At 47.0% G+C, this 16,319-nt stretch overlaps 1 protein-coding gene across 3 annotated transcripts in view; it reads right to left on the reverse strand.

Annotated features, from left to right (window-relative positions):
- LOC149327865 (uncharacterized) overlaps positions 1-16,283 on the reverse strand; it is a 465,648-nt gene extending 449,365 nt beyond the window's left edge. For 2 of the 3 annotated variants that reach the window (XM_089563922.1, XM_089563921.1), the window contains exon 1: positions 1,142-1,210. In XM_089563922.1, coding sequence (XP_089420048.1) covers positions 1,142-1,195 — 54 coding nt within the window. In that variant the 5' untranslated portion in view covers positions 1,196-1,210. Of the gene's footprint in view, positions 1-1,141; positions 1,211-14,631 lie in introns of those variants that run through there. The other variant, XM_089563926.1, reaches the window with a different exon arrangement.
- Positions 16,284-16,319: the final 36 nt, after the last annotated feature.

Raw genomic sequence — 16,319 nt, forward strand, 5'->3', positions numbered from 1 at the left:
TGCCCTTTCCGCGCATGCGCCAGGTGCCGCCCATTCTCGCCAGCTCTCGGAGGCCACGCGCTCCCGTGTTCCCTTTCGTGTTGCCGCTAACTGTACCTCGGTAACTATGAGATCATCTTCGACCAGCCGTGCTGGTGGAGGCATGAATGTTACGTAAGGCATGGCTGCCGTCTCAAAAGCCAATGTGAAATATACGTGGGGAGATATGTTGATGCATGATGGTCCAGGCACACAACAAAGGTTACAATTCGCTTGACGCACAGAATGCAGAGAGAAAAAAAAAGTTGACGAACGATTACGGTAGTCGGTAATACGAAATCTGAGCGCAGTTCGTCACACGCCACCTTCCAGCGCTGGCAGGCTCCGTGTTACTCTCGTAGCCACCCTCCAGGATATTCCCGCAGAAGCCACCTTCTAGGGGGCGTTTCGGTCTGCTACTTGGCCAACCGGTTACGCCGACAACTCCGGTGTCTACGACGTGGAACGCAGGAATGGCACCTGAGAGCTGAGCTCTAAGATCGACGAAAATTTCTACACGGCTCTGAGACTGAACAACATCTAATGTATTCCGGCAAATCGCTTGACCTCGAACTCTATATCGATTAGCTGTAATCTCGATTTATAGAATGTTTTATACCTCGACTAATAGAGCTGGAACTAGGAACTGATTTCTTGCGCTCTCAGAAAAAAATTGCCGACGATTACGTTACTTCCTAGTGCGAAATTTGAGCGCAGAACATCAGCTGCTCCAACTTTTCGATAGATTGAGGCAAAGAATTCGAGCAAGACATGTATGTACAATTGCAGACAACCTGTTATTTGTCGCACATATTCCTTCCTCAAGAAACACTCAGCTAACACTTCTTGATTGTAATGAAGGAAGCTTTGTGGTCGGAGAAATAAATATATGCTCGACTTCCTGCACCAATGCCTGGGTCTCGAAGATGAGGTCTACACAAGTATTTCGCGAGGTTGTCACAGCCATGGGCGGCCTTAGGAGCGAAACGATATGACCTGGCACTACGAGCCACTCTCCCGAAAGCATGTAGTACAGGCGCGGGCAAAAGTAAGCGGAGCGCACAACTGTCTCAGAATATTTTTCACGCGTCAGCTATTTGAAATTACCAGCAGTGGTACGCACATGCTTGTAGAGGAGGTTGGTGGGCTTTCTTGTAGACAAACATCGCTTCTTCATTACCAGTGGAGAAAGCGTGATTGCACTTCGAACGCAATAGCGTGCTCCGTTTACTTATGGCCGCGCCTGTACATACGCTTACGCAGCGGCCCTAACGGCTTTGATACAGACGGAAGCGGCGACAAAGGAGGCGCAGCTAACGATACGAAACATATCGCACCCCGACGAGATGGACAGCCAAATAACGCAAGATAAGCGGCACGGAGAGCAACCCGAGGCTTATCGCGACGAAGCATTCGAGAGGCGCCGCGCCCGCAAACATCAAACGTTACTTGAACATTCATTTCGTGGAAAGTTGCTTAATCACGTGACTTTGATGCGGAAAGCGACAGTGAAAGATAAAGAAGGTGTCCCCCCCCCCCGGGACGTGTACGTTGCGTGTGCACTAGGTGTGATAAGCGCGAAGTGTAAGGTTTCTCGGCCGGCCTTCTCGGAATGCCTTATCAGGAGTCGCGTTCATTTCAAATGCAACTCCACTTGTCTGCCTTGCTTCGAAATGCAGCGCCGCGTAGAAACATGGGATGAATATATTATGCCAGTGGTGCCATTATGTCTCTTTCCTTTTATCATTGGCTGTATTCATTGGCTGATACTGGCGATCATGCCGGATCGCGCAGCGCAGTTCGATCCACCCAGGAAAGTGGAGAAGAGCAGTAATCCCTAGAGCGGGCTCGTTATAATATTCGCCCGTTTACCGGCATCTTCGAAGAGAGCAATTTACAGTGCTTGAACCCAGTAATGCTATGAACAGGGTTTGTTTTACGAGGGCTAAAACTTGTCACTCTCTTTATGATGACTTGGGATTGGAATTATCTCTTGTGACAGTAAACACGTGGATTTGCTCGGCTCGAAGAGAATACTGCAAACTAGAACAAGATTGCGCGAAATGACGTGTTTGAATGAATGGTTTGTTCTAAAAACCTGTGCAGAGTGGTAGCTAGGTGCATGTGATTGTCAGCGAAATGGCTGCAGGTACACAATTTGAGTTTCTGAGCGTGAAACAAGTGAAAGTCGGGGCGGTAGTTTTCGGCATGCTAGCAAACACATCCGCGTGATTAAATTCCCTTTGTATACGGTTATGGAAGCGACGATATCTTACAATCGCCTAAACCGCCAAGCATTTCACATACTGCGCATAGCAGTGATTGTACCGACAATAGTGAAGGCTTTCTGCGAAACTGTGTTGCGACCATTTAGTTGTAGGGCGCGGAAATCCCTTCTGTGGGAGTTTAAACAAACAAAAAAAGAGAACCCTGTTCATATCTTATGGATTGCTTTGTCATGTTATAGATTTTTCCTTTCATCTCTAGACAGCGTCTAGTCTGTCACTACAGAAGGATGTAGGACTATTCGCGGTTTATATAAACTTTCTATACGCAACGCAGAGAGAGGAGAATTGCATTAAATACGGGTTTAGTTTATCAGAATCGCACTCCGTAAACATGCCGTAAACATGCACAACTAATTATTTATTTATTTATTTATTTATTTAGAAATACTGTCAACCCTCAGTTGAGGGTCATAACAGGGAGGGATGTTACATATACGTTCATACAAGATGCAGCCAGATACAAAAAGAAATATGCACATGCACTGCAGTGTACTACGGATACAACACAAGATACGATTTACAGACTGTAAGACATGTATTCAAATGTTCAACCAGCTGCCGCACGCACACAAACAGAAAAAAAAGAAAAAGGAGAAAAAAAGAGAAAAGAAAAACACTTTACAATATCCACATGGCACAGTTTTAGTAAAGGACCTTGATTGCATTTGTAAATAATGCAGTATCAGAACTGCGAACAATTTCTTCGAACAATTATCCGAGCAATGAGCCCTAGCCTCGTACTTTATAGGGGCAGACCTTATATAGCGATATGATAGAGTCAACACCGGCAGCGGGACAAATAAGAAAGGAAGTAATGCAAGAATACTCAGGTTCCCTTGTCCACAAAAAAGGAAAAGAAAACAGGATTTCAAGTCCTGAAGTACTTCTGTTGTCGCGCGAGAAACCCCAGCACCTCAATTATCTAGTATAAAAAGCGCTCCCTGATAACACGCCCGCGTAAAACCGAATTTTCCCATATTGTCGGTTTCATAAGCCTACTTCTGAAAATGCAAGTGCGCCCATCTTAATCGAGCGCATTCAGGGAGTATACATAATGGGTAGCGCATGACCTGGCGTCTCACTAGAGTCCCCACGGGCAGGGCAGCTATGCGCTCAGCCAATTAAGTTCGCATATTAGCACCTGTACGAATCTAAGTCTTGGTTCGTACACACGGATACTGCCAGAGTTCCATCGCTACAAATTTCTGACAAGTCACGGCTGCTTGCTAGCACAAACGCACTTCGGTACTGATTACAGTCTCTTTTCGTGGTTAGAATCACGCTTGGTCAGGATCGAGTAAAATGACTTTCAATTTTTTCAGTTCGGTTATGTGCCACTGTACGCACAGTTCATTAACACGATACCAATCTTCTGCGGCTAATAGAATAATCACAAATTTGAAAGGGAAGATAAATCTAAAGCATTAAACTGCAGCTTCATGATTCCTAACAAATAACTGAACTCGCCTGACAAACGTCCAGCGAGTCAGTTTATGCTCTCTCTCAGGGCCTCGAACCGAACCAGCCTCAAACGGCACAGAGGGCCACAAAACAAGGAACCACAGAATCTTGTCACCGCCAGCGACACATAGCACTCGGGGGAACGGTCTCGGCGCGTCGTCCGCCAATTGGGTATACCACCCCTGGTAATCAGAAAGGCGGCCGGCTCGAAATCACCCGAGCAAAAGCTGAACGCATAAAGCGCGAGGCGAGCTCCAGGAGAGGAGGTCGCTGTAAAACAGAGGAGGGTAAAACGGCGCGTTCTTCTTTTTTTTCGTATTTGTGCGTGTATCCGTGTGTGACGCAAGCAAGAGACCGCGACGCAAGAACACGAGAGCGCTTTTGCATGGCGTCACCCTCTCCCTTTCATCCCCATTTTCAGATGGGGCCGTCCAATCAGAGCGCGGCGTCCGCTTTCCCCCTCCCCCGCTTTCTCGTCCACCTGTTTACCCACCCCACCCCGCAGAAAAACCCGTACGCTACTTCACTGCACTCCTGACGCTACCCGCACCAGCAACGCCATCTACCGCTGGAACCTTCCATCACAGCTTTTGAATCGACGTTTCGGTCTTTTTGTCTTCTCTGAGGCCATAGTTCATCCACCCTCGGCTGGCACGCCAGTAAACCACTCCTCCCGAATATCATAAGGAGCCCGCGTGCAGGGCATTAAAAAGGAATAACGCCTCGTGCAAATGCGTTACGTCTTTGTAAATTAATGTTCCTGCAATGAGACGCCAGCGAGAGGCGATGACGTGGCGCTTGTGGAGAATAGTGCCTTGCTGCCCTTGGGAGGAAAGCCATTCAACAAAGGAGCTCCTACCTATAGCAAGTTGCGACGTGCAAATATCCAGGGCATGCATCATTCCTGAAGTAGATTCTTGTTTGGGTTATGTATAAGAGAGCGACTGTACCTGATACGCAGTTAGTGTTGACTGCATGTGTGAAACAGATGAAGGCGTCTTCATGAAAAAAAAAAGTACGAGAGGTTTCGCTCCTAAAACATTGAAGTTCCATACGTTCAACAGAATGGAATGCTGGTTTTCTAAGTAAAGCGCACAACTTCGAAAATGGGAGCAAAACTGAAAAAGAATTACAAGGAATTTATTTATTTACAATACCCCTAAGGGCCCTCGTGCGAGGGTATTACATAGGGGGGGGGGGGGGGGGGGGGGGGGGGGGGGGCGATACAATCATAAAAATATGGCACAGGAATTTGAACAAAATACACGTAATAATGAATTAAAACTAGTAATGTACACAACGTGATACATGCCTGATACAACGTTACAATGTAAGAGTCCACAGGTATTTCGAGGGCAGATATGGGCCAGTTATTGTAGTGATGGAAGCCTGTAGTTGGATTCACTTAATGGGAAGATTTGGGAATTGAACGACACAAAAGACGTGTGACTGTGGCAGTGAGACAAACCTATTATACGACGATGATTATTGCGTGGAAATACGTATAACGACTCGAAAATAAGTATTTATTAGATGTGTGTCTCATTGCGGAAATTAATATTTGTGGACCAGGAACGGCAGCGTTAATTTCCTTCGTGAATAGGGGTCGTTTTAATGCAACACTCGCGGCGAAAATTTTGCAAACTTGGGGCACCACCTCGAATGGGCAGAGAGATATATAGAGAGAATTTGATTTTTCCGACTCATGTCCAAGTCTCCCTTAAGAGAGAGAGAGAGAGAAAACAGATACCTCACCATGGCTGGACAGCAATCGCTGGAGATGAAAATGCCAACCGCGTGGCTTCATCTTAATTCTGGACTTAGCACCATAGATGCGTGCACTACAGACTCCTACGCCTCATTCTTACGACCAACTTCATACGTACAGGTTCATGGATTTCAACATGACCCTTTTCTCCTCATTATTTCGGTCGATAGTATTCCTTTTCCGAGTACACATCCCATCGTTAGAAGTTTTTAGCATACGGGAGACGTATTAGCGGCGACATATACCGCTTTACCGGCCGCCGGCTGCGCACGCTCTGTGCCCCTGCCTGGCTCCACCCATGCCACTGCGCATGCGCAAGAGGCGTCTGGTAAACGTCTCAAAAACGTCTATGGCCGCAGCGGTTGCGTAGCTCGGGCACGCGTCAAGATGTTTTGCGAGTGCGATTAGCTGTCGAAGGAAACTTGGCACCACGGTGGGATTTCGGCACTACGTCACACATTCCGGCCTTAATTGCTATACATTCATGTAATGACATCCAGGATCAGTCTCAAATGGAAACCGTGTTAAACTTTGACTGAACGGAAACAACAGTGCTAATTTCATTGCGCTGGACAAGGTAGATCATACTAACCGACGAGGTTGCGAAGACGGTGCGAGTTTTAGTTATTTTTATCACAGTTGAATAAAAGGCGTCACAATACGCCGTTATAAGCAGTACATTCGATTCATGGTATGTTGTCCGCATTAATGCAGCTACGACTGGGCAATGCATTGCGGAGCTCCCACATGATACGAACATATGAGCGTTAATACGCATTTGAGTGGCAGGGAGGAAAACACTTTTAGGCAGGCAAAGTACAGAAATTCTGACACACAATTCCATTACAGTATAGACAAAAGCCCTGTGTGTGCCTTCTGATAGTTGTAAAACAAACTGCGGGAATAAATAATAATAATAATAAGCGGATTTTGACGTGCCAGAGCAACACTCTGGGCTGTGAAGCCGGCAAGGGTGGAGATCTCCTGGTTAAGTCCGACAACCTGGGTTTCTTCAACGTGGGCTAAAATCTCAGTACGTAGCGGTTTCTTCATTCCGCCTCAATTGAAACGCGACCGCTGTGGCCGGGAGTCGAACCCGTGACCTCGTGCTCGGGGTAGAATACTGTAGTCACTGAAGTTGGCCGCGTAACAAACTATTCCCAGGTGCCGATTAATAGCTTGCGCGTTGTCAAGACGTGTTAAAGTTGAATGCGTCGATAGTACATGAGGGTGAAAATGCCATGCCGAACTTGTGAAATACGCACCTCTTAAAAGCTGTATTAGACTAGAGAAATAGGCGCCTTCTTATAACAATAAACCAACGCATCCTTAATCCCTCAGATATCAATGTAAACTGTTATGGCCCCTACTATTCTTAATGTGGTGATTAGATAAATGGTCATAGTACAGGTGATTTCAAACACCGTCTATTTTCTTCTATGAAGTTGAGTTTCTTGATGAAATTTACTACTTTTTCGAGGGCGCTTAAAGGCATTTTATTCACAAAAAAAAGCATGTTTAACATAGCCGTTCGTATTTACGGTAATATAGTTACTTGTGACATCACTTGTAACGTTATTTTAAGCTGAAACTTTGATGGGGAAAATTCTGGTAACAGACAATAGGAGCGGTGTGCATGACTCGGCTTGGACAGGCTTGCTAAGCGGAAAGTACTGACCCCGAATTTAGCCAACGTGCTGAAAGCGACCGAAATTCACGTACACAATATAGGAAATAGCGTCATGCCAGTAGCTCTCATACAATAAGTTGTGCCCTCCGGGGGCTTTTTAATTTGCGAAGTTCTGTAAACTAGTGAATGCTCTTTCGGTTCTAATTCCGTCTGCTACATATAAACTGACATCGCACAACCATTATCTAAATTCCCATCAGTGACGCATGAGGGGCAAGGTTGCGACTGTCAGAAAGAAGTAAGATAATGCACTTTAATTCATATAGGAGAAGCCAACAGCCACAGAAACCAAGGAGCACAGGGGATTTTTTAATTATTTTTGTTTGTGGTGTTGATCAAGTAAGAATATTACTGAATATGTTTTCGCTTCAAGCTAATTGATTAGAAAAGCAGAAGAAAAAACAACCACCTGCCGCCGGTGGGATCCGAACCCACGACCTCCGAATTACGCGTCCGGTGCTCTACCTCTGAGCTACGGCGACGGCTGTCAAACCTTCTGCTTTCGGGGGTATTTATGTTTACAAATAACCTAACCTTGAGAGTGTTCATCAGCGCCACCCACGTTCTAAGCGGCGGACGTGGAACGTCCTGAGTTACCGCTGATGAACACTCTCCAGGTTAGGTTATTTGTAAACATAGATACCCCCGAAAACAGAAGGTTTGACAGCCGTCGCCGTAGCTCAGAGGTAGAGCACCGGACGCGTAATTCGGAGGTCGTGGGTTCGGATCCCACAGGCGGCATGTGGTTGTTTTTTCTTCTGCTTTTCTAATCAATTAGCTTTAAGCGAAAACATATTCAGTAATATTCTTACTTGATCAACACCACAAAAAAAATAAATTAATTAAAAAATCCCCGGCGCTCCTTGGTTTCTGTGGCTGTTGGCTTCTCTCATATTTATAACGAGCCCCTCATTCCCCTTTTCTTGTTTGCTTAATTCATATAGGATATATTAAAAGCCAACTCGGTGAAATCCTGAGAAATGTCGATGGTCAATGTTTTTTTACGAGCTGTACATTACCAAAGCAAAATAAAAAAAATATCTGCCCCACTGTCATAAGCGTAACTGGTTTGGTTTGGTTTATGGGGTTTAACGTCCCAAAGCGACTAAGGCTAATAAGCGTAACTGACTATAGCGTGACCTACTGGAGCTTAGGGAACAAGAGAAACCACGTGACTACATAAATTCGGCCGCTTATGCAGCAGCCGTAAATATTAGAACACAACATACATCCCACATGGAGCCGAACGTACGTTATGGACGTCAAATAGTAACACAGGAGACTTTGTAGGGCAGTAGACATAAACGAGGGACATCGTTAAAGATGATTCAATCACTTTATTGAGAGGCACCGTATTTATGTGTTACACCGCAACAAAAATATGCGAAGTTACTTTTTGATGATAGTTTACTTCAAGGAATTACTTCATTATCGCGAGAAAATATCCGCGACAAAAAGCCCATTTATTGGCTCTGAAAAGTCTTTCTTGATATGTTCACATCTCGCAGCACATTCAGATAACGAATATTGTACCGTCTCAATAGGTAATTGAATGGTCTGTATTGCTCTTGAACTGAGTTATTAATAGCGCTCTGGCTAACAACTGTTTCTAATAAGGCGGGAATTTTTGAACGGCCAAAAAGCCGGGTAGGACGCAGAAAATGTATTGAAATACGCGCAATGTACATCCAAAGTTACAGTGAAATATTCATCTTCTACTTCTTTCGCTTCGCTGTCTTAGCGCAACATCTCCGTAAGACATGAATGTTTCGCATGAGTTTCGCAGTTCTACACGCTGGAATGTTACCCCGAACGATAACGCTGTGTGGTGAGGAGACCAATGACGTATAGCAAGGCCCACAACATAGCGGCAATAGTTTCTGAGGGACCGCTTCGGTGCGCTCAGAGAAGTGAAAAGAATAAGCAAAGTTGTCGAGTTCATGACTAGCAGAAAAGAATGGAAAGGGTGGAAAGGATAGGGAGAGACTGGACTGCAAGGACGGCTCGGCATTTTTTTTTTTGAATATATAACCCGCCTGGCAACGAAGGCACTCTGAATGTCAGTTATGTCTCTTGCACGTAAGTCCTGCGTCCTAAGGTACACTATCCGGATAAAAATCTTCCTCGTACGTTACTTCTCTTCTGGGATAGCCTGGAGCATTCTGAACAGCCAATCAGCGCAGAGTCGTCCGTAGTCTTGACAATCGCGCGTTGCAGTTAAAGATCGCGACAGCAAACAAGGATACAAACAAGACGCCCCCCAGTCGCTAACCAAACTTAACGTGCCAGCAACACAGAGCGCCCTGTCAAGCAGTTCGAGTCTTCGGATCTTCTTAAAACGTAGTTCGCATAGACTGAAAGACTTTCTGAGGACAAGCTTATCAAACTGAGTGGCAACAAATTAGTGCGAAATCGGCTTCAAGGTAAACGTTGCGGAGACTGTGTAGAGGAAAACGGCAGTCTTTAGCGAAGATGGATTCAATAAAAGGGCACAAAGTTAATTAATATGGAAAGAAGACTGATGACATTGTAAGTTCAATTGCTTCAGCCGGCTTGTTGAAGATGATACGTAAGATTTACGCAATGAAACGCTTTTGACAAGAATCGTCCACCCTGGCTTACGTAGTCGAAAAGCACATGGGAACAAGTCTGAAATCCAGCCTCAAGAGGTTCCTACCCACAGCTCACAACGCATACATAACGCGCCCTGGAATTGTTCAGTATACTGCTGCAAGATAAATTCAGTTCAAACTCTGTTAAACGGCCGCCGCGGTGGCTCAGTGGTTATGGTGCTCGGCTGCTGACCCGAAAACGCGGGTTCGATCCCGGCCGCGGCGGCTGGAATTTCTTTGGAGGAGAAATTCTAGAGGCCCGTGTACTGTGCGATGTCGGTGCACGTTAAAGAACCCCAGGTGGTCGAAATTTCCGGAGCCCTCCACTACGGCGTCTCTCATAGCCTTAGTCGCTTTGGGACGTTAAACCCCATAAACCAAACCAAACTGTGCTAAACGAGAGAGTACGTTTTATTATGCGACAAACACAGAAAGAACGCAGAATGTAATATGGCAGTGAATAAACACAAAGACGACACCGCTCGGCAGGTGCTTGCTTGCGAATAATTAAAACTTTGACTATACTTGGATACAACTCAAGAACACAGCGGCTTTTCTCCGTCAAAGGACTCCCTTCAAGCCAATGGCGTCTGCCGATTCTCATGACTCTGCTAGAGTGACAATGCAGGGAGAAGACTATCCCCTTTCATCTGCCACTCCCTGCATTGTCACACTGGATGGCTCATGTGAATCGGCCGATGCCATTGGCTGGAAGGTGGTCTTTTGACGGGGAAAAGCCGCTTCTTTCTTGAGTTGTCTCCCGTAAGCCACTCGTGGGGAGCGCAGCGAGTTCAGCGTTCTGTCGTACGCATCGCGGTTGCTGGTTTACTACGGCAGTTAGCGCTGAAGACAAATTTTTCCACGCTGATACCTGGCAGTGACCGCCCGCGTTGCGACGGAGAAGAAATGCCCAAAAAGCGCTCTCGCACTTGGCTCGGTCCAAGAAATTACGAGCGAAATATTAACTAACCCTTGACTGCATCGTGCTTGATGGTTTTGTGACGTAAAGGTTATATATATATATAAAAAAACGGTGGTTTCGTCAGTATGGTCCTGTTGAAATTTACGCGCGTGAATTTATTTATGTACTTACTTTAGGTTTTATTTCACACAAGCGGGTAACTGTCGCTTAGTTCCTTGGGAAGGACAGCAGAAACACTTTGCACATCAAAGCCACTCCCGAACATAAATAATTCACGAAAGCGTAAGGCGAGCAGAAGTAACGGCAAAAAAACAGCGCGGTTAACAAGTTGTGATTTCGGTTAGTACGCCCCACTCTAATTCAGAAGCTCTGCGTCAGAGCGCTGCTCATCCGGTGTGCAAAAACGGGCGTGTAAAAGTTTTCGGAACACGAACGTTGCGTGATATTGAACCCTCGCAATGCTGGTTCGCAGCCAACAACTGATAAGACCGTCGATAAGAGCCGTCTGGTATACCCGCGAGAACTAGCGCGGGCGACACTTGCATCAGGCGTAAGCTGGAGGGGGTGGGGAGAGTGGTCAGCGATAACTTTCGCGTTCGCCTTCACGCATCACGTAGGAAATGAAACACCAATACGGCGACAACTCAAGCTGAACTTCATTTACATGGCAGCAGGGCATTAGAACGAGTATTCATTGTAGGGGAACAGCGCAACAACCGCGGGAGATAAAAGAAGTCTATGTCCCGCCGTTGTTGCGCTGTCACTACAATGAATGAGTACCATCTCGCCCAGATTTCATCATCAGAACGAGCTCCAGGAAGACGGATGCAAGACAGCGCGCGAAGTCGTGGAGTATGTATGGCAGTTATTATCATGGAAGTCATCGAATGCGTACCGGAGTACGCTAGAGTACGCTCCATCGCGCTCAAAGGTAACAGGCTCCTATCTTTCTTTTTTGTTTTTACGGGGTTCCAGTGCTCATAGAACGACCAATGAATGAATCAGGATCTCGTTGAAGGTTTTTTTTTTTTCCGGTGCATGCTTATTGCTTCCAGCATTAAATAGTAGGTGCAATAAGCGCCGTATACCTTTCATCTTTCCTTTTACCCGTCCTGTTACGATTTTTTGGCATCAAGATGAAGCATAAAACAACTTGCTGAGATTCAAAGAGCTCTTACATAAGCCAACCGAAAGCCGCTTTCTCGCAAGGTCTTGCGCTTTTTGAGTCATGTTCCCCACGCAGCTCGTGCTTAGCCTAACTTTTACGATGAGTGACGTCAGCATATACGCGGTAACGAATACGCGTTTGGGAAGCCGTGCTTCCTGTGCCTGCTTCACACGCCCTACTGCTGTAGCATATAAATTAAAAAGCCTTAGCTGTAGATTTCAGTACGTTTATACGGCACGCTGTAACTCTTAAGCGGCACGCGTTAGTGTGATGCGTGATAAACGTCGTTTCGATTCGGAGCCAACATATGGCCTGTGGAGGTGCTTGGTCTGCTTTCGAGACGGAAGGGCGGTCGGAGGCAAAATACGGCGCGCTAGATGGGAATTCCTTACGTTGTTCACTGACCAATTCAAGCTAGTTTGATTGACAAACATAGCCAAGTCGGAGTTCGCTGATTTCACCTTTTTTTGTAGACCATTTTTGCACGGATACAGTAGAGAACCGCCAGATACAATTTACACCGATACCTTTCTTTAACGGTTCTTATTCTTAAGATCTGTGGTAAAGGCGCGCACGTAAGGCGCCGTTAAATTCGTTGTCTTCAAATGAATTGAAGATTGAAGGACTCTGGTTGGAAGAACTGACCGACCTGTATTAGTGTTTTTTACACTGTTCATGAACGAAATTCTCGCTATAAAATACTCTAAGATGACTGAGCAAAGGATTACACATCGCCGGGTTCAAGACGAGCGATGGCGCTATGTTAGCACCAAAATAACGAAACGTTGAGTCGGTAAAGATTCGCACTGGTAAAACGTCGTAAACAACGACCGACTAAAAGAACGGAAGACAAGGGACAAGCTCTTGTCTTCTGTGGAGGCTTATGTTGGTCTATGCGCCAAATTTAACTGCCTAGTCAAAGGAACGAATCCGACTTTGTGCCTAATTGCAGGATCTGCATGACATGCTGCGTCAAAGTGCAGCAGCCCTTTTCGAGCTGGCTAAATTAATGCCACTTCATTGTGGTAATTATTCGACATCCTTTTAATGCGCAAAATTAAACTGGCAAAGAAAACGAAGAGTAGCATTTCTTTGAACGCAAGAGCGTCTTGAACGGGATAGCATAGAGACATGATAGGAATAGTGTACCGGCAAATGTTTGCAAGCTGGATTTAAGGTTTTACATCTATCCGTCGGAATGTTCTGTGGCGGTGGTTGATTCGTTTACCGCGGAACACTACAGCCGGTGGTCGTTCAAAAATCATTACAAATTCAGAAATTTCACAAATACCACGGTGTTTGGGTGTTGTCGGTAAGAATGGCGCCGGTTATCGCGGGTCAGTAAGACTGAAGGCGTATGAACAAGGACGATAGAAGGAACATCGTTACTGGTAGAGAAAGAAGCAATTTATGATGTACTTAGAAGGTCTAGTCCAATAGTTATATTGTGCATGGACACTCCACAGTAATTGATGATGACGTCAGGATAGACGACGCAAATAGCAGTGCGCATTTCATGCCGATTACCTAGAGTCTCGACTGCGGCATGATCTACGTCGGTAGCGTTTAAATGCAAGATTTAATATTTAGAAACCAGGCGTAAATGAGGCCGTCGCGGTTGCTCAGTGGTTATGGTGCTCGGCTACTGACCCGAAAGACGCGGTTTCAATCCCGGCCGCGGCGGTCGAATTTCGATGGAGACGAAATTCTTGAGGCCCGTGTACTCTGCGATGTTAATGCGCGTTAAAGAACACCAGGTGGTCGAAATTTCCACAGCCCTTCACTACGGCGTCCTTCATTACCTGAGTCGCTTTGGGACGTTGAACCCCATTAACCAACCAACCTAAATGTTAAAATTTACAGCTGTAGGAAACAAAAAAGATGAATGGGAGAGCAGAAATGAAAACTTTACTTACGAGGATATTTTAATTTAGGGTAATGATTAGGTTAGTCGTAATCTCTGCCTCGCGAAGCGTGGTCCTCGGTTACCCTGTGTCAAAACTGATCATGCCACTGTTCTTAACCGCCGACCCTAAGAATTTTTTTCTTTTTCTGGTCTTCATTCTTTTCTTTAGTATTTGATTCGTGCTCTATAACCGCGTGGTAGCACGTTAGATGTACGGTGCTGGACGACTTTGGCGTCTACAACGGCGAAAAAAGGTATACTGCTTTTGACGCTCAGCGACCATCGCTTTCCTTGAGGTGAGAACGCAGATGAGGACTGTTTTAGTTAATCTTCGTCCTGCCAAATGACCAAACTTACCCTCAATTCACCCATCGTCGTTCCTTACAACACAGAAAAAAAAATTAACCATGCAGCGCACCACACTTGTTCCGCAGCGATTCGGCATGCGAATGGAAACAAAGGCGACCATTGCTGAGGCGACCAAAGAGAAAAGCGTCTGGGACGCAGCCACACTGCCAGCAACGAGAACCGTAGCATAGTTTCGTCATCTATTAACTTATGCTAGTTACTAAGCATGCAATGTATAGTCAGGAACGATGTTATTGAGACAGAACTTCATTCAATGACGGAACCCTGCTGCTTTATAGGACAGGGGCGTCATAAAGTGACCCTTCAACTCCGCGCACGAAGGCCATAACATCTGCGTCCTCAGACATAGTCACAAATGACGGTACGATACAAAAAAGTGATTCGTAGCACCGTTCTTTTTTTTTTTTTTTTTGCTCGTGCTCGACTTACCGGATCACAGCATCCTGCGCCGTAGTCGGCCGACGATGATCGCACTACGGAGCCCGCAAGCAGTCACCAGAAGGGCCGACGGTGCTGGGAACGACGTCCGATGTCCCAAGAAGAGGGGTCGTCAACCACACCGCACTCGTTCGTCAGTCCCGCCCTCTCTCAAACGTCGTGGATCCTCTACCGTGCTTTCTTCCTCTTCATGGGTGCCCGAATTCACGATGCCGCACAGTTCGAACACAGCTGTAAGACGACGCACGGCGCCGGAGGATTCCCCGGTCTGACCAAGAACAGTCGGCCCGCGTATCTTGCGCGCGGTATCAATCACTTGGGGTTCGTTTTTTCGAGACTTTTGATTTGAGTTAAGGCCAGATCGCTCTCGGAGTGTTTGGAACAGCTCTTCGATTTGCCTTCTCTGGGTGGGCTGTCTGTCAACCGGATTGCGTACTCAGGGTCTCAATATTGAGGTAGTAACGTTCAGGGCAGGACTGGGAAAAACACAGCGACGCTGGGTTCGATGACAGTGGGAGGTGAGAAAACGAAGGAACGTGTTTTTGGCGAGGTTTCGCAGCCGTTCTCAGACTCTAGTCAGAAAACCGAAGGAACACAAGATAACGCACACAAAATGGTCGGCCACGGGACACTTTCTTTAACTAATAAAAAAAACGAGCTCGTTTCTAGTTGCTATTGCAATGGGGCAGCACCAAATCCGTTCGGGCGGCACCGGGACACATTAAATCATCCGTGAGTGGGGCTTAACGGCGCAACAAAACACAAAGAAAGGAAGCACACGTGAGGAGGGCTAGATGGGTGGCACGGAAGGTATACGGCCTGATGTGACGATGCGTTCAAGTTGGGACCAGCACTGCTAGGGAACACAGTCAAAACCTCGTTCGGGGCTGGGGTGATGAGGCAGAGCGTGCGGTGAAATGCAGGCGAAGGCAGGTGGGTGATACACAGAGGCTCCGAATTCAATAGGCGCGAACAGAAGTCAAAACAAGCTCGGCCAAAACACAGGTCGTCCGTAGGCCTCGTTTTCTTGATGACGGGCGCTGCGCAATAAACGGCGAAGGACGTGACGCTCAGACGACAGTTGTGGCAAGAAGCAACTAAGGGGCCAAAGAAGGGTGCCTAAGGAACAGAATGGTTTTCTTTGAACGGGGAACGAACAAGAGAAAAATCTTCGGCGCCGAAAGACACGTGCTTGGCTACTTGAAACCTTCCTCTCCTGGATGGACACCAGATTTGGGTGGTGGAGCTGGTTCTTCAAGAGCACGCCGCAGGAAGTAAAGAAACACCGGCGGGGAAGAGGAAACACCGAAAGGAAGAAACGGGAAGCAGAAAGGGAAAGAAGAGGAAGACAGAAAGCGGGAAGCGCGCCCGGGGGCACGCTTTAGACCGTCTCCTCAGGCGGTTCCTCGTCGACGGCCGGCGGCGTCGCGGTGGTCGCCCAACAACGTGGAGCGCGTCTTCGCCGTCGGATAACGGTCCGGGAGGCGGCGCGGCACGGAGCCCAAGTCGTCGTCGTCGTAGCAGCGCCGCCGACGGCTGCTGGTGGCGAGGGGAGGTCTCGTATCCGAGCGAGGGCGAGCAGCGTCGGGCGCGCCAGGATCATCGCCGCCGCGCGCCCAAAGCCGACGTAGCCATCAGGCCGGCAGTAGCTCGTCTGCGCCGAAGGGTCGGTCAGCGCG

The sequence above is a fragment of the Amblyomma mixtum genome, chromosome 10, assembly GCF_055824585.1.
Source record: "Amblyomma mixtum isolate Tamu chromosome 10, ASM5582458v1, whole genome shotgun sequence".
In the NCBI taxonomy this organism is placed as follows: Eukaryota; Metazoa; Arthropoda; class Arachnida; order Ixodida; family Ixodidae; genus Amblyomma; species Amblyomma mixtum.